Source organism: Acipenser ruthenus, unplaced genomic scaffold (assembly GCF_902713425.1).
Source record: "Acipenser ruthenus unplaced genomic scaffold, fAciRut3.2 maternal haplotype, whole genome shotgun sequence".
Classification (NCBI taxonomy): Eukaryota; Metazoa; Chordata; class Actinopteri; order Acipenseriformes; family Acipenseridae; genus Acipenser; species Acipenser ruthenus.
The window spans coordinates 38,742-55,670 of NW_026708138.1; the positions used below are offsets into that span (position 1 = coordinate 38,742).

The 16,929-nt window shown below is 44.3% G+C and overlaps 2 protein-coding genes and 7 non-coding genes across 12 annotated transcripts; all 9 read right to left on the reverse strand.

The window, feature by feature from the left end:
- Positions 1-344: 344 nt before the first annotated feature.
- Positions 345-3,376, reverse strand: LOC131729761 (phospholipase A and acyltransferase 3-like). Of its 2 annotated transcripts, XM_059019974.1 has the most exons (4): positions 3,211-3,353; positions 2,309-2,423; positions 1,023-1,291; positions 348-602 (listed from the first exon to the last, which is right to left on the reverse strand). In XM_059019974.1, exons 1-4 carry the CDS (start codon positions 3,223-3,225, stop codon positions 495-497), a joined length of 507 nt encoding a protein of 168 aa, XP_058875957.1. In that variant the 5' UTR covers positions 3,226-3,353; the 3' UTR covers positions 348-494. The 2 variants fall into 2 exon arrangements, with proteins under 2 accessions (XP_058875956.1, XP_058875957.1); XM_059019973.1 differs by lacking the exon at positions 2,309-2,423 and having other exon boundaries at positions 345-602; positions 1,023-1,326; positions 3,211-3,376.
- A 2,843-nt stretch (positions 3,377-6,219) lies between these two features.
- LOC117398631 (piggyBac transposable element-derived protein 4-like) lies at positions 6,220-16,519 on the reverse strand. 3 transcript variants are annotated; one of them, XM_059019971.1, is made up of 9 exons: positions 16,462-16,519; positions 15,124-15,155; positions 14,463-14,504; positions 13,316-13,347; positions 12,657-12,698; positions 11,334-11,365; positions 10,675-10,716; positions 8,595-9,016; positions 6,220-8,101 (listed from the first exon to the last, which is right to left on the reverse strand). In XM_059019971.1, the coding sequence occupies exons 8-9, from the start codon at positions 8,765-8,767 to the stop codon at positions 6,445-6,447; spliced, it is 1,830 nt and encodes a 609-aa protein (XP_058875954.1). In that variant the 5' UTR covers positions 8,768-9,016; positions 10,675-10,716; positions 11,334-11,365; positions 12,657-12,698; positions 13,316-13,347; positions 14,463-14,504; positions 15,124-15,155; positions 16,462-16,519; the 3' UTR covers positions 6,220-6,444. The 3 variants fall into 3 exon arrangements, with proteins under 3 accessions (XP_058875954.1, XP_058875953.1, XP_058875955.1); XM_059019970.1 differs by having other exon boundaries at positions 16,257-16,489; XM_059019972.1 differs by lacking the exon at positions 8,595-9,016 and having other exon boundaries at positions 16,257-16,490.
- Positions 9,376-9,517, reverse strand: LOC131729765 (small nucleolar RNA SNORA57). The gene has a single exon (XR_009323700.1). It is a non-coding gene; the product is annotated as a small nucleolar RNA SNORA57 (small nucleolar RNA).
- Positions 10,955-11,095, reverse strand: LOC117398747 (small nucleolar RNA SNORA57). Its single transcript, XR_004543980.3, has one exon. It is a non-coding gene; the product is annotated as a small nucleolar RNA SNORA57 (small nucleolar RNA).
- On the reverse strand, positions 11,573-11,713 carry LOC131729764 (small nucleolar RNA SNORA57). The gene has a single exon (XR_009323699.1). It is a non-coding gene; the product is annotated as a small nucleolar RNA SNORA57 (small nucleolar RNA).
- On the reverse strand, positions 12,937-13,077 carry LOC131729766 (small nucleolar RNA SNORA57). The gene has a single exon (XR_009323701.1). It is a non-coding gene; the product is annotated as a small nucleolar RNA SNORA57 (small nucleolar RNA).
- Positions 13,555-13,695, reverse strand: LOC117968527 (small nucleolar RNA SNORA57). The gene has a single exon (XR_004662337.2). It is a non-coding gene; the product is annotated as a small nucleolar RNA SNORA57 (small nucleolar RNA).
- On the reverse strand, positions 14,743-14,883 carry LOC117968525 (small nucleolar RNA SNORA57). The gene has a single exon (XR_004662335.2). It is a non-coding gene; the product is annotated as a small nucleolar RNA SNORA57 (small nucleolar RNA).
- LOC117398748 (small nucleolar RNA SNORA57) lies at positions 15,365-15,505 on the reverse strand. Its single transcript, XR_004543981.3, has one exon. It is a non-coding gene; the product is annotated as a small nucleolar RNA SNORA57 (small nucleolar RNA).
- Positions 16,520-16,929: the final 410 nt, after the last annotated feature.

Genomic DNA, 16,929 nt, shown 5'->3' on the forward strand with positions numbered 1-16,929 from the left:
AACACCATTTTAAAAAGTTTATTTATATAGCGCTGAGAGGCTGGGGGGCTGAGAGGCTGGGGGCTGGGGGCTGGGGGCTGGGGGGCTGAGAGGCTGGGGGGCTGCGAGGCTGGGGGGCTGGGGGGCTGAGAGGCTTGGGGGCTGGGAGGCTGGGGGCTGGGGGGCTGAGAGGCTGGGGGGCTGCGAGGCTGGGGGGCTGGGGGGCTGAGAGGCTTGGGGGCTGGGAGGCTGGGGGCTGGGGGGCTGAGAGGCTGGGGGCTGGGGGCTGGGGGCTGGGGGGCTGAGAGGCTTGGGGGCTGCGAGGCTGGGGGGCTGGGGGGCTGAGAGGCTTGGGGGCTGGGGGGCTGAGAGGCTGGGGGCTGGGGGCTGAGAGGCTGGGGGCTGAGAGGCTGGGGGGCTTGGAGGTTGGGGGCTGAGAGGCTGGGGGGCTGAGAGGCTGGGGGGCTGAGAGGCTGGGGGGCTGTGGGCTGAGAGACTGGGGGGCTGGGTTCGAATCACTGGTTGTTCCTCTCCTGCCGATTCCGGGACATGAAGTATCCGATGCCAGCGAGCACTCCGAAGAGCACCACTCCTGCTCCCACAGCCCCGACAGCCTCCCTCACCTGCAGAGACAGAACACAGAGGAGCCCTCACATAAAACAGCAGGTAACCTTCAACCTCAATCCATTTGAATATACTCAAAAATATATTTACTTAACATTAGAGTTTGTCATGGGATTTCTGCACAGTAATTTTGCCAGACCTCCCTGTGCTTTACAATGCTTCCCTATGCTTTACCAGACCTCTCTGTGCTTTACAATGCTTCCCTATGCTTTACCACACCTCTCTGTGCTTTACAATGCTTCCCTATGCTTTACCACACCTCTCTGTGCTTTACAATGCTTCCCTATGCTTTACCACACCTCTCTGTGCTTTACAATGCTTCCCTATGCTTTACCAGACCTCTCTGTGCTTTACAATGCTTCCCTATGCTTTACCAGACCCTTGTGTTTCTCAGCTTTGTTTCTGAGCGCTGTGCTCACCTGCTGGGACTCCCCGCACCCGTATCGCAGCTCTGTGACGAAGTGCTCGCAGTTCTTGGTTGCCAGGCTGTAGGGGACCTCCTTGCCCACCTGCTGCTCCGCCTCCCGCACGATCTTGTTGACGGGTCGCGGGCTGTACTTGCTGTCCAGTTTGTTGTTGACGCGGTAGCGGTCCCCCCCCGCCACCTCCCGCAGGAGGTCCTTCCGGATCACGGCTTTCTCACAAACCACTGACATGAGACTGGAGCCGCTGGGCTGGGACAGCTCACCTGGAGGAAACGCAGCAAAACAGAACCAACCAGGGCTGAGTTCAGAGGAGAGAAATATAATAATAATAATAATAATAATAATAATAATAATAATAATCTGTTTAAAATCTTAGCCCCTTTTCTTTTGGAAATTAGTACAATGCTTGCCTATGCTTTGCCAGACCTCTCTATGCTTTACAATGCTTCCCTATGCTTTACCAGACCTCTCTGTGCTTTACAATGCTTCCCTATGCTGTACCAGACCTCTCTGTGCTTTACAATGCTTCCCTATGCTTTACCAGACCTCTCTGTGCTTTACAATGCTTCCCTATGCTTTACCAGACCTCTCTGTGCTTTACAATGCTTCCCTATGCTTTACCAGACCTCTCTGTGCTTTACAATGCTTGCCTATGCTTTACCAGACCTCTCTGTGCTTTACAATGCTTCCCTATGCTTTACCAGACCTCTCTGTGCTTTACAATGCTTCCCTATGCTTTACCAGACCTCTTTGTGCTTTACAATGCTTCCCTATGCTTTACCAGACCTCTCTGTGCTTTACAATGCTTCCCTATGCTTTACCAGACCTCTCTGTGCTTTACAATGCTTCCCTATGCTTTACCAGACCTCTCTGTGCTTTACAATGCTTCCCTATGCTTTACCAGACCTCTCTGTGCTTTACAATGCTTCCCTATGCTTTACCACACCTCTCTGTGCTTTACAATGCTTCCCTATGCTTTACCAGACCTCTCTGTGCTTTACAATGCTTCCCTATGCTTTACCAGACCTCTCTGTGCTTTATAATGCTTCCCTATGCTTTACCAGACCTCTCTGTGCTTTACAATGCTTCCCTATGCTTTACCAGACCTCTCTGTGCTTTACAATGCTTCCCTGTGCTTTACCAGACCTCTCTGTGCTTTACAATGCTTCCCTATGCTTTACCAGACCTCTCTGTGCTTTACAATGCTTCCCTATGCTTTATCAGACCTCTCTGTGCTTTACAATGCTTCCCTGTGTTTTATCACACTGTGGGACACTTACAGGGAGGGGCTACGTGGATGATGTATCCACTGCCCACGTAGACAGCCCAGTGTTTATAACCCGTCCTGAAAATCTCGATCAGGTCTCCTAGTTCAGGCTCATCGTCGTCTTTCCACTGCAAAACACGGAGTGCGGATTAACACACTCCGATGGATCGGAGCCATACACAGAGACTGATAAACTGACCCATAGTACAAGCACAGCAAAGTGTAATACAGCACAGAGAGGTCTGGTAAAGCATAGGGAAGCATTGTAAAGCACAGGGGGGTCTGGTAAAACGTAGGGAAGCATTGTAAAGCACAGAGAGGTGTGGTAAAGCACAGGGAAGCATTGTAAAGCACAGAGAGGTCTGGTAAAGCATAGGGAAGCATTGTAAAGCGCAGAGAGGTCTGGTAAAGCATAGGGAAGCATTGTAAAGCACAGAGAGGTGTGGTAAAGCACAGGGAAGCATTGTAAAGCACAGAGAGGTCTGGTAAAACATAGGGAAGCATTGTAAAGCACAGAGAGGTGTGGTAAAGCACAGGGAAGCATTGTAAAGCACAGAGAGGTGTGGTAAAGCATAGGGAAGCATTGTAAAGCACAGAGGGTTCTGGTAAAGCATAGGGAAGCATTGTAAAGCACAGGGAGGTCTGGTAAAGCATAGGGAAGCATTGTAAAGCACAGAGCGGTCTGGTAAAGCATATTAATTAACATGGGAAGCAGGGTAAACTATGGCAAATGCACTCCTTTAAATAAAGTTAGGGGCCTGTGATACTGTTAATAAAGCTAGCAAGAGGTAAGAGAATTGATTTTAAAGGTGGACAGCGATCCTTTTAATAAGGGGAAACCAATGATAATATCGCTTGTGTTAATTTTAGAAATGCAATTAACTAAATTAATTAAAGTAGTTTAAAATGACTTACAAGTACGGGGGCCATCTTTCGTTGCCTTTCGCTCCGGGTTCCGTGTCCTTCCTGTTGTTTTGGCTGCGTTCACGATACGCAGGCTTTGCTAGGTCTGCCCAGATTCTGCAAAGGTTCTGCAAATTCATTGGATACTTGCTCCGGTTCTGTGCAGATTCTGCGCAGAATGACCCCCCCCCCCCCCCGCGTCCTGACCACTTAGTCATACGACCCTTCAATGTGCAGATCTTCAAACCTGTTTCAGTTTCGGATTCCATTTCTGTGCAGATAGCCCAGTCCCACCCGTGTCAAGTAAACACAACGCCAGGCTAGCTTAGTCACTCTGCACGCGATTCGAGCCACGCCAAAGAACACGAAACCGCACGTTTGTTTAATTACGAGGCCGGTCGGCACGTCACGCCTCGCTCCTTACCGGCACACACCGTAGCCCCATACTAGAGTGATGTCATCAGATGTGTATTGTATAGAGAATGACGTTATATTTACTAGCTTTGACCAGTGGATATAGTATAGAGTATTTACAGGACTGGTTTCTCAATCCACCAGCCGGACGTCCTGATTTGAATTGAATTTACATATCAGTTATTCAAATTGTTGTGTACCTATGACCGTTTTTTTTCGTTTAGATTTTATTTTGCTGCACGTCTGTGCTTATTATAGGATTTGTTTAATTTTTACACAGAGAATCGTGAGGGTCTGGAACCAACTCTGCAGTAATGTTGTTGAAGCTGACACCCTGGGATCCTTCAAGAAGCTGCTTGATGAGATTCTGGGATCAATAAGCTACTAACAACCAAACCAGCAAGATGGGCTGAATGGGGGCCTCCTCTCGTTTGGAAACTTTCTTATGATTTGTTTAGTTCAGAACACTTGAATAAAACGTTTACCGACCTTTTTTTTTTTTTTTGAAAAGTGGGGTTTCCTTTGATTACTTCAGTGTTTAAAAAACTTAAACTTGTTTTTTTAATTTGTATTTTGAACACATTAAACAGCAACAGCTAATATATATATATTAAAGCGTCTGCTTTTCACCCAGCTAGCCTTTGACCGCACATCTATTGCGGGAGCGTCCTCTATTACGTCACCCTTAGCTTCCCAAGCGCCAGTCAGCAGCGTGAACTACGCAATAAAGTTTAAAAAGCCCCGGATGTTTTACGGTATTATTATCAATGACGTCACCATTCAGAAAAAAGGTCATATTTGCGTGAACTACAGGAGTGTACAACAAAATTAGTGTTATATATATATAAAAAAAAAACATGGCACACCAGCGTAAACACACTAAATAAAGGGAGGGACAGCGATACTGTTGAATAACAAGCGAGAGAATGAATTTGAAAGACAGCTCGCACTCCTTTGACGATAATGTCTATTACAGATGTTAATTACGACGAGAATGTGAGGGCTTCACTCCTTTTAAAAGGGCTTACTTTTTTAAATAATAATAAGAATATAAAGTGGGTTAATTTAATCTGAATGTTTCAGCATCCTCTCTAGCAACTAGGACTGTATAAAGAGGATAGGACAGTCAATCCCGTGATGCAGTTCGGTACTCAAGAACAGGCGCCATTTGTGGAGCCCAGTCCGTACTGAATACATTGCGGCGGTGCTGCGCTCCAGCGCCAGGATATATCGGGTAATTTTTAAATAACAACACGAAATATCGTTAATTTAAAGTGACTGGCTGTTATTTACGCGAATTAATGCTCGAGTGTGTCAAGAAACATTTTGCCAGGGCGAGCGTGAATAAGTCAAAAGCATTGTGAAAGTGCTCTACGGGCTCCAGAAATGGCTCCACTGTTTACTAACTCCGTCCACTTGTGACATCATTTTCCTATCCTTCTTTATACAGTCGTAGCCTAGCAACAGGATGCTGTTGCTATGAATGACGTGCTTTCTTTGTGACGTAAGTTTACCGTACTGTTAAGTTATTTCGTATCAAGCCATATGAATATGTATGATGCAGATAGGGGCATCGTCAATGCGTTATTATTATTTTTAAAATTTATTTTAAAGACGTACATCTTTGATATGGTTCCTTAATGTCGAACACATCACTTTCAGCGCAGGTGTAACACTTTGGTTATAAAAAAAAAAACATGTGAATAAAATTAAAAACACACCTTGTTTTTGTGAAAATAAGTTTATTTTTGTGGAAATGTTACATACAGAAAGTAAATGAGGTCGTTATTATGCAGAAGTCATTACTATAATAAATTCAGTTTTATATCCCACTGTATCACACAGCCACTGTCTGACAGCAGAGGTGGAATCTCATTGGTTTAAATCCTCTGGCCCCGCCCTTAATTCTATTCCTATACAAGTTACAGTAACACACCCAGCAGCGTGCAGGTTTATCAGAGCACCCCATTGCTTCTGTAGTTTTGAATTGCTGTGCGGATGAAATCTGAGCGCTGGGACTGGAAATCTGGGGAAAATTGTTAATAGGAAAAATGAGAGGTGGTCTAATTTAATTGCTGACTTTAACAGACCACACCTGCAATTCATTTAAAAACAGGAAGAGAGAAAAGGAACACAGAGCCACACACGGTGAAACGCAGGAGACTTTTCAGAAGCTGTTTACCTAATTTAAAAGCCCAAAGTGGTCCGACGCATTTTCACACAGGAGCGGCTGTTGTTTCTATAGATTACTGAGCGGAGATTGAGATTCTCACACCCAGAGGTGTTTTCATGCAGGCGGGTCTATAAAGGAGATCGATGACGCATCTGGAGGAGCTCTGATAAATTTGCACAGCTCTTAACTTTATCTAAGAAGCGAGACCCTGTTTTTTTTTTTCCCCAGCAATTGGTCAACTTTTACAGAAATTGAATTTAACCTATAGAACAATAAATAAAAATATTAAAAAAAATCATATTTTCCTATATCCTAGCAGTATGATTATTAAACCCCCCCCCCAAAAAAACAGTTTTCTTTCATAGTATGAAGTTACCAGGCAAATAAAAATATGCATTTATATAAATAAATAAATAAATAAATAAATAAATAAATAAATAAAATAACTCTTTATTGGATTAGAAACATATAAAACAAAGGCTCCTGCCAATTTGAAACAGAAGTCTGATACACCAGGAAGCAACATACAAAATTTCAGCCCAACAGAACAAAACAGGAGTGAGAACACTTAATATTTTCCAGATTTCTTTACCAAAAAGAGTCCTTTTCAGAACACAAGCAACAAAATAAACATCTTACAAAAAGAAACAGCAAAACTACTACACACACGCATGCGTTTGCGAGGGCAGAAACCTTCTGTGCCACTTAGAGAAGCAGTTCCGATCCACAATGGCACACAGAGGCACGTCGCAGCTCCTGCACTGCCAGGGCGTTTTGATCTGCTTCCCTTCAGTTCTCCTGCAGTAAACGCAGCTCTGCCGCCCTCGCGTCGTCTTGGAACGCCGCGCGGTCGCGTCTGCCCGGGCAAGCGGCTCTGGCAGGTGCTGCATGGCATAGGGCGATGCCAGCGACGTCGTCTGTAAGGGGTACAGCTCCCCCGCCAGTTCAAAAACCAAAGCTCTGAGGAACATCTTCTGGGTGTCTGGCTGTTGCCCAAATTGCTCGCAGATCTCCCTGTGTAGGATGAAGCTGTTGGCCGTCGCAATATTGACGAACTGGAAAAACAGAGTCTTGTACCAGCGGTTTGTTTCGCGCGGCACGCTGCAGCCATCGAGGAGCTGATCCGATTGGTCGCCCCCCCTCGTGCGTCGATTGTAGTCTTGGATCGGCCCTGGGGGAGACGCGTTTCGCCCCGTCCCGTCCCGGGATTTGATTTTCCGCCTTACGCGTCGCCCGTCCTGGGCTTTGTGAAACGTCGTGCACAGAGAGACGTCTCTCCACTTCAGGAAGAGGACTTCCTCCTGGCGCAGCCACTTGATCGTTCCCCTCGGCGACTTCCTGTCCAGCCCGTTCGGTTTCGTGGCTGGGTACCCTCTCCTGCACTCTCGGATCGTCCCGCACGCCCCCGTCTCCTTGGACAGGAGGTCCCGGAACAGCACGGGGCTGGTGAAGAAGCTACCGCAGTACAGTCTGTAGCCCGAGCCCAAAGAGCAATCCATCAACGACGTGGCGATGTCATAACTCAGACCCTTTCCGGAGGCTTGCCTCCGTTTCCCAGCATACACCTCAAAGTTCCAGGTGTAGCCACTGAGGGAGTCTGCAAGAACAAACAGTTTGTAGCCCCACTTTGCGGGTTCGTCCCCGGGGGATTGGTTCGGTCCAATCGAGGCTTTTGCGGCAACCGTTCTCTCATCTAGGGAGAGGTTTTGGTTGGGGTGGTACTGCGCCTTGCACGAAGCCTGGAGGTCCTTCAGAAACGGCTGCAGCTTCCAGAGGGGGTCGTAATCAGGGGTGCCCCTTTTCCGCTCGTTCTCCTCGTCTGCCTCGGGGTCACTGAGGCGCAGGTTCCACAGAACGCCCAAAAAAGCATTTCGGCTCATCAGCTGCCCGCAGAACGGCGCGCCGAAAAACGAATCCTCCGACCAGTAATCTGCCAGGGCGGGCAACCTGACCAGCCCCATGTAAAGAACGAGGGCCAAAAAAACACAGAACTGCTCCTTGCCGACCGCATTCCAGGGGCGAGCCTTGCTCCCCTTCGCTCGCCGTTTTCCAGCCTGCTTGTTGGTGTGGCTGCAGATTTTTTGAATGCCTGCTCTGGAAAAGAACAAGAGAAACAAGTCTGAGTGGCTGTAGTTCCTCATCGCGTCCAGCTGGGGTCCTGGGACGCGACGGGGGGCGAACCGCGGGGGGACAGGAGCCGAGTCGTTCTCTCCCGCATCTCTCCATCGGTTTGGGTCTCCGTCCTGTAGCGAGGCTGGGGTCACGGATACCCTCCCGCGTTTCACAGAGGGACAGGGCAGCCCCCCCTCTGGGTCCCTGTAATTACACACGCAAGAGAAACCTAATTTAGATAACTCATTACAAATCAATTGGTGCTGAAACAGAGAGGGATTCATAAAGAAAACTGCAGTGTACAAAGCTGAAGGTCTATGAATGATTTATTTTAATTAAATGTGCAGGAAGGGTTTTAAAAGATGAAAAATAGGTTATTTTTCCAAGACGTTTCAGGAAAACATTTGGTTTCCTTTTAAACAGCTGAAAGGCTTTTGCCAAACATGAAAATAAGTTTTAATCCTTGTGTAGACTGTAAAAAAAATATATATATAAACTTTGTATATATTATATATAAATATAAATTTGCTCTCCTGACATTTTTTAATTGAGATCCTGACGTTTTTTCAACGTGCAAGTCATAAATCATTAAACTTTGGCAAATAAGTGCTAAAAAAAATTAGAAAGTTATAAAAATAGAATTTTAAAAAAAGGACTATTTGTGGCTATGGTCATGTAGCTCTATTGCGGTGCTTACGACTCTAATGAGGCATCAATCCCCTGAGAAATCGCCTCCTCTTCATCAGAAGACAGCAAATAGTTGTCAGAACTGTCACTGTCCGAGAGGTCAGCGTGCCTGTCCGACTCCCCCACGGCACGCTGCTGTCCTGAACGGTCAGTCCGCGTGTTCTGGGCTCGGACCGAAGACATGTTTAAAATAACCGCCAAGTTCCCCCTCGTTGCTGACCCCCAGCCTCTCTCTGAATCCGTGGGTCACCTGCCTGACCGCTCCTTATACAGCGACCGATCAGCCTGATGGAGAGAGACGCCTCATCTTTCAAAACAGGACTTGAGCTGTCGAATTCCCCACGTTCCTGCCCCGAGGGGGGTTGTAAAGGGTTAACCTATGAAGGAGAAATGTTTTTTCTGCAGATTTCATTCCAGTAGAGGGAGAATGGCCTGTTAAGACAAAGAAAAACAACTCCATTTTTTTTTCTCAAGAGAAATATATACCACCTCCGTATATATCCATACAGCTTTTAGATCTGTGCTTAACTGCACAGCACTGCCCCCTAGAGTCAGTCAGCTACATGACACAGCGAGCACTTTGTGCAAAACCGCAAGCATTGGAAAACCTGCAGAACCAGGGGGAGGTAGTCTGACCCAGTTCGGCTCGTCTGGGTCCGTGGAGCTGATTGATCACAGAACTTTGAGATCAATACAATGCATGCAGTCAATCGATTGATCAGTCATTGAGTCAATGGTTCCTGCAAACCCACGACGAGCCTCATTACAAAAAGTGTGGTTTGTAGTTCTGGATTTGTGTCGGTGATTGAGGATAGAACCAGGACACGGGAAAGGTCGCTGGTACCGAAGACATTGCGCCGACATAATCACTCTGCCTCCGAACAATCACACGCGGGTACCGAGCAACCAAACACGTGTGCCAAGAAATGGAGGCGTGGGGACTTTGACACTGTGACACACAGGAAGTACAGCTATGGTCAAAGAGTTGCATCCCCTGTCATTTTAGGGTAGAGACCAGAACATCATTTTAGATATCAAATTAAAAATCAAAAGAAAAAAAACTACTAAATTATATTTAAAAAGGTCTACGGAATCATTGGACTCTATGAAGCTGAGGGAGTTCATTCTATATAGAGGGGGTGGAATTCAATATGTTAACAAGGGAACATTATTCAGCAGCTTTCATTGGACTCTATGAAGCTGAGGGAGTTCATTCTATATAGAGGGGGTGGAATTCAATATGTTAACAAGGGAACATTATTCAGCAGCTTTCATTGGACTCTATGAAGCTGAGGGAGTTCATTCTATATAGAGGGGGTGTGATTCAATATGTTAACAAGGGAACATTATTCAGCAGCTTTCATTGGACTCTATGAAGCTGAGGGAGTTCATTCTATATAGAGGGGGTGGAATTCAATATGTTAACAAGGGAACATTATTCAGCAGCTTTCATTGGACTCTATGAAGCTGAGGGAGTTCATTCTATATAGAGGGGGTGGAATTCAATATGTTAACAAGGGAACATTATTCAGCAGCTTTCATTGGACTCTATGAAGCTGAGGGAGTTCATTCTATATAGAGGGGGTGGAATTCAATATGTTAACAAGGGAACATTATTCAGCAGCTTTCATTGGACTCTATGAAGCTGAGGGAGTTCATTCTATATAGAGGGGGTGGAATTCAATATGTTAACAAGGGAACATTATTCAGCAGCTTTCATTGGACTCTATGAAGCTGAGGGAGTTCATTCTATATAGAGGGGGTGGAATTCAATATGTTAACAAGGGAACATTATTCAGCAGCTTTCATTGGACTCTATGAAGCTGAGGGAGTTCATTCTATATAGAGGGGGTGGAATTCAATATGTTAACAAGGGAACATTATTCAGCAGCTTTCATTGGACTCTATGAAGCTGAGGGAGTTCATTCTATATAGAGGGGGTGGAATTCAATATGTTAACAAGGGAACATTATTCAGCAGCTTTCATTGGACTCTATGAAGCTGAGGGAGTTCATTCTATATAGAGGAGGGGATGCAGAACTGTTGGGTACAGCTGTATATAAATAAAATTTAAATGAATTATACATTACCTGGCTCTGCGGAGTCACAATGCAGTCCTTGTGCACACAAACCTACAGGTGAGGAAGGTGTATGAAGACAAGAGTCAAAAACATTGATAATCTATTTACAGCCCCCTTCAGTCACCGAGTGTAGAATTGCACCATAAGTTTACTAGAATGTATTTTATAATGCATTTTCTGGCGACTTCGAATTCGGTTCCCATGCAAACCGTTTACAAGTGTCTTCATTTTAAAAATCGTGACCTGAAGGGGATATGAAGTAGATGAGGGATACAGAGCCGAGGACCCGAACTGTGTCGGCGATTGAGGATAGAACCAGGACACGGGAAAGGACGCTGGTACCGAAGACATTGCGCCGACAAATCACTCTGCCTCCGAACAATCACACGCGGGTACCGAGCAACCAAACACGTGTGCCAAGAAATGGAGGCGTGGGGACTTCCACACTGCGACACCGCTATACTCATTTCAGCGTGTAAAAAAAGGGCAGCTAATTGAAATCCGGGCAGTTCTCAAACCAAGTTACAAAACTGCTAATAATCTTAGACCACCTATACACCTCATTTGAATGCAAAATTAAATATTACGTCAATTCTCGACTCCACGCCCACACCAAAGGGATCCTTCTGACATAAATTAATCTTCTTAAAGACTAAATTATACGTTACCTGGGTCTCTCAAGTCCTGGCTCCGTGCAAACCTATGGGAAGAAAAGTATTTGCAAGCGTTAAAAGCATTGTCAATCTTTAAAAACTGCCTCTCCCGTCACTGCGTGGATCACTTTTAAAAGTGTTGAGTTTTCTATATACGGTTCCAGACTCTAGAGTTCGCAAGCAAATCGCTTAATGTCTTTAAAAAAATGCAATTTTAAAATCGGGGTTTGTGAAGAACGAGGAATATAGACTCGAATTGTGTCGGCGATTGAGGATAGAACCAGGACACGGGAAAGGTCGCTGGTACCGAAGACATTGCGCCGACAAATCACTCTGCCTCCGAACAATCACACGCGGGTACCGAGCAACCAAACACGTGTGCCAAGAAATGGAGGCGTGGGGACTTTGACACTGTGACACACAGGAAGTACAGCTATGGTCAAAGGGTTGCATCCCCTGTCATTTTAGGGTAGAGACCAGAACATCCCCCAATATGTTAAGGGAACATTATTCAGCAGCTTTCACTGGAAAGTATGAAGCTGAGGGAGTTCATTCTATATAGAGGGGGTGGAATTCAATATGTTAACAAGGGAACATTATTCAGCAGCTTTCATTGGACTCTATGAAGCTGAGGGAGTTCATTCTATATAGAGGGTGTGGAATTCAATATGTTAACAAGGGAACATTATTCAGCAGCTTTCACTGGAAAGTATGAAGCTGAGGGAGTTCATTCTATATAGAGGGGGTGGAATTCAATATGTTAACAAGGGAACATTATTCAGCAGCTTTCATTGGACTCTATGAAGCTGAGGGAGTTCATTCTATATAGAGGGGGTGGAATTCAATATGTTAACAAGGGAACATTATTCAGCAGCTTTCATTGGACTCTATGAAGCTGAGGGAGTTCATTCTATATAGAGGGGGTGGAATTCAATATGTTAACAAGGGAACATTATTCAGCAGCTTTCACTGGACTCTATGAAGCTGAGGGAGTTCATTCTATATAGAGGGGGTGGAATTCAATATGTTAACAAGGGAACATTATTCAGCAGCTTTCATTGGACTCTATGAAGCTGAGGGAGTTCATTCTATATAGAGGGGGTGGAATTCAATATGTTAACAAGGGAACATTATTCAGCAGCTTTCATTGGACTCTATGAAGCTGAGGGAGTTCATTCTATATAGAGGGGGTGGAATTCAATATGTTAACAAGGGAACATTATTCAGCAGCTTTCATTGGACTATGAAGCTGAGGGAGTTCATTCTATATAGAGGAGGGGATGCAGAACTGTTGGGTACAGCTGTATATAAATAAAATTTAAATTAATTATACATTACCTGGCTCTGCGGAGTCACAATGCAGTCCTTGTGCACACAAACCTACAGGTGAGGAAGGTGTATGAAGACAAGAGTCAAAAACATTGATAATCTATTTACAGCCCCCTTCAGTCACCGAGTGTAGAATTGCACCATAAGTTTACTAGAATGTATTTTATAATGCATTTTCTGGCGACTTCGAATTCGGTTCCCATGCAAACCGTTTACAAGTGTCTTCATTTTAAAAATCGTGACCTGAAGGGGATATGAAGTAGATGAGGGATACAGAGCCGAGGACCCGAACTGTGTCGGCGATTGAGGATAGAACCAGGACACGGGAAAGGACGCTGGTACCGAAGACATTGCGCCGACAAATCACTCTGCCTCCGAACAATCACACGCGGGTACCGAGCAACCAAACACGTGTGCCAAGAAATGGAGGCGTGGGGACTTCCACACTGCGACACCGCTATACTCATTTCAGCGTGTAAAAAAAGGGCAGCTAATTGAAATCCGGGCAGTTCTCAAACCAAGTTACAAAACTGCTAATAATCTTAGACCACCTATACACCTCATTTGAATGCAAAATTAAATATTACGTCAATTCTCGACTCCACGCCCACACCAAAGGGATCCTTCTGACATAAATTAATCTTCTTAAAGACTAAATTATACGTTACCTGGGTCTCTCAAGTCCTGGCTCCGTGCAAACCTATGGGAAGAAAAGTATTTGCAAGCGTTAAAAGCATTGTCAATCTTTAAAAACTGCCTCTCCCGTCACTGCGTGGATCACTTTTAAAAGTGTTGAGTTTTCTATATACGGTTCCAGACTCTAGAGTTCGCAAGCAAATCGCTTAATGTCTTTAAAAAAATGCAATTTTAAAATCGGGGTTTGTGAAGAACGAGGAATATAGACTCGAATTGTGTCGGCGATTGAGGATAGAACCAGGACACGGGAAAGGTCGCTGGTACCGAAGACATTGCGCCGACAAATCACTCTGCCTCCGAACAATCACACGCGGGTACCGAGCAACCAAACACGTGTGCCAAGAAATGGAGGCGTGGGGACTTTGACACTGTGACACACAGGAAGTACAGCTATGGTCAAAGGGTTGCATCCCCTGTCATTTTAGGGTAGAGACCAGAACATCCCCCAATATGTTAAGGGAACATTATTCAGCAGCTTTCACTGGAAAGTATGAAGCTGAGGGAGTTCATTCTATATAGAGGGGGTGGAATTCAATATGTTAACAAGGGAACATTATTCAGCAGCTTTCATTGGACTCTATGAAGCTGAGGGAGTTCATTCTATATAGAGGGTGTGGAATTCAATATGTTAACAAGGGAACATTATTCAGCAGCTTTCACTGGAAAGTATGAAGCTGAGGGAGTTCATTCTATATAGAGGGGGTGGAATTCAATATGTTAACAAGGGAACATTATTCAGCAGCTTTCATTGGACTCTATGAAGCTGAGGGAGTTCATTCTATATAGAGGGGGTGGAATTCAATATGTTAACAAGGGAACATTATTCAGCAGCTTTCATTGGACTCTATGAAGCTGAGGGAGTTCATTCTATATAGAGGGGGTGGAATTCAATATGTTAACAAGGGAACATTATTCAGCAGCTTTCACTGGACTCTATGAAGCTGAGGGAGTTCATTCTATATAGAGGGGGTGGAATTCAATATGTTAACAAGGGAACATTATTCAGCAGCTTTCATTGGACTCTATGAAGCTGAGGGAGTTCATTCTATATAGAGGAGGGGATGCAAAGCTGTTGGGTACAGCTGTATATAAATAAAATTTAAATTAATTATACATTACCTGGCTCTGCGGAGTCACAATGCAGTCCTTGTGCACACAAACCTACAGGTGAGGAAGGTGTATGAAGACAAGAGTCAAAAACATTGATAATCTATTTACAGCCCCCTTCAGTCACCGAGTGTAGAATTGCACCATAAGTTTACTAGAATGTATTTTATAATGCATTTTCTGGCGACTTCGAATTCGGTTCCCATGCAAACCGTTTACAAGTGTCTTCATTTTAAAAATCGTGACCTGAAGGGGATATGAAGTAGATGAGGGATACAGAGCCGAGGACCCGAACTGTGTCGGCGATTGAGGATAGAACCAGGACACGGGAAAGGTCGCTGGTACCGAAGACATTGCGCCGACAAATCACTCTGCCTCTGAACAATCACACGCGGGTACCGAGCAACCAAACACGTGTGCCAAGAAATGGAGGCGTGGGGACTTCCACACTGCGACACCGCTATACTCATTTCAGCGCGTAAAAAAAAAAGACAGCTAATTGAAATCCGGGCAGTTCTCAAACCAAGTTACAAAACTGCTAATAATCTTAGACCACCTATACACCTCATTTGAATGCAAAATTAAATATTACGTCAATTCTCGACTCCACGCCCACACCAAAGGGATCCTTCTGACATAAATTAATCTTCTTAAAGACTAAATTATACGTTACCTGGGTCTCTCAAGTCCTGGCTCCGTGCAAACCTATGGGAAGAAAAGTATTTGCAAGCGTTAAAAGTATTGTCAATCTTTTAAAAACTGCCTCTCCCGTCACTGCGTGGATCACTTTTAAAAGTGTTGAGTTTTCTATATACGGTTCCAGACTCTAGAGTTCGCAAGCAAATCGCTTAATGTCTTTAAAAAAAATGCAATTTTAAAATCGGGGTTTGTGAAGAACGAGGAATATTGACTCGAACTGTGCCGGCGATTGAGGATAGAACCAGGACACGGGAAAGGTCGCTGGTACCGAAGACATTGCGCCGACAAATCACTCTGCCTCTGAACAATCACACGCGGGTACCGAGCAACCAAACACGTGTGCCAAGAAATGGAGGCGTGGGAAAATTAATTCATATTAAAATATATATATATATATATATATATATATATATATATATATATATATATATATCAAAATAATGTGCGTTCTCTTAATCGCATTGGGGCAGCAGTGTGGAGTAGTGGTTAGGGCTCTGGACTCTTGCCCGGAGGGTCGTGGGTTCAATCCCCAGTGGGAGACACTGCTGCTGTACCCTTGAGCAAGGTACTTTACCTAGATTGCTCCAGTAAAAACCCAACTGTATAAATGGGTAATTATATGTAAAATAATGAGATATCTGTATAATGTTAAATAATGTATAATGTGATATCTTGTAACAATTGTAAGTCGCCCTGGATAAGGGCGTCTGCTAAGAAATTAATAATAATAATAATAATAATAATAATAATAATAATAATAATAATAATATATTATTATTATTATTATTAACAAGACGTATTATAAAACAATATACTATATAAACAATTGACTTTACACAATTTAAGAAACATTAAAAACACATTTTAAGTTAGATAGATAGATAGATAGAGATAGAGATAGATAGATAAACTTGCATTCAAAATACGTGTCGCAACACAGCAGACAGGCCCATTTATCTAAACAACTAAAACACATGCGCGATGCTGGAATTAATGCAATGAAACCCACAGCACTGAGATTTACACATTACACACCGAAAATAAACTGCGTCTATTTGCAAGCGAGTTGAAAAACATATATACTGCATTTGCTAAGCAATGAAATACCTTTGCATTATTTATGAGGCAGACACGTGCGTATGTCTCTGTCGCATCCAAACCTAAAGTAGATTTTGGACCCGCGCTTCCAAACACAACATGCACATTGCAGCGCTGGATCTTCCCGGTATGGTCAGCAGCTCATCTTTAAGCGTGCATGGGTTTATTGCGTTATTTAATGCAATATTTTAATAAGCGCAGCGCATCCACCCACCTCCTCTCTGCAGCTCATGGAACGTTGAAAGAGGAACTGACGTGCGAGTCCTGAGTTTTTATAGAGACCCCGAAAAATGTGTCACGATTGGTCAGGGAAAGAAACAAAATAACCGAGGCGGCACAAAACACACAGCACGCTACAGCGCGACACCTGCCGGACGGTGGAACGCACTGCACCCTCTGTGAAATTTTGTTCTGACCACAAACTCGACGCATTTATTATTATTATTATTATTATTATTATTATTATTATTATTATTATTATTATTATTTATTTCTTAGCAGACGCCCTTATCCAGGGCGACTTACAATTGTTACAAGATATCACATTATTTTACATACAATTCCCCATTTATACAGTTGGGTTTTTACTGGAGCAATCTAGGTAAAGTACCTTGCTCAAGGGTACAGCAGCAGTGTCCCCCCCACCTGGGATTGAACCCACGACCCTCGGGTCCAGAGTCCA

Excerpts from the sequence above, each read along its gene's own strand:
- LOC117398631 (XM_059019971.1), bottom strand. The coding sequence starts at position 8,767 with ATGTCTTCGGTCCGAGCCCAGAACACGCGGACTGACCGTTCAGGACAG. Across the intron at positions 8,102-8,594 it reads ATTGATGCCTCATTAGAGTC|GGACCCAGAGGGGGGGCTGC; the intron begins GTAAGCACCGCA and ends GTGTAATTACAG.
- LOC131729761 (XM_059019973.1), bottom strand. The coding sequence starts at position 3,338 with ATGAATTTGCAGAACCTTTGCAGAATCTGGGCAGACCTAGCAAAGCCT. Across the intron at positions 1,327-3,210 it reads GAAAGATGGCCCCCGTACTT|CCCTGGTTGGTTCTGTTTTG; the intron begins GTAAGTCATTTT and ends CTCTGAACTCAG. Across the intron at positions 603-1,022 it reads GGTGCGGGGAGTCCCAGCAG|GTGAGGGAGGCTGTCGGGGC; the intron begins GTGAGCACAGCG and ends CTGTCTCTGCAG.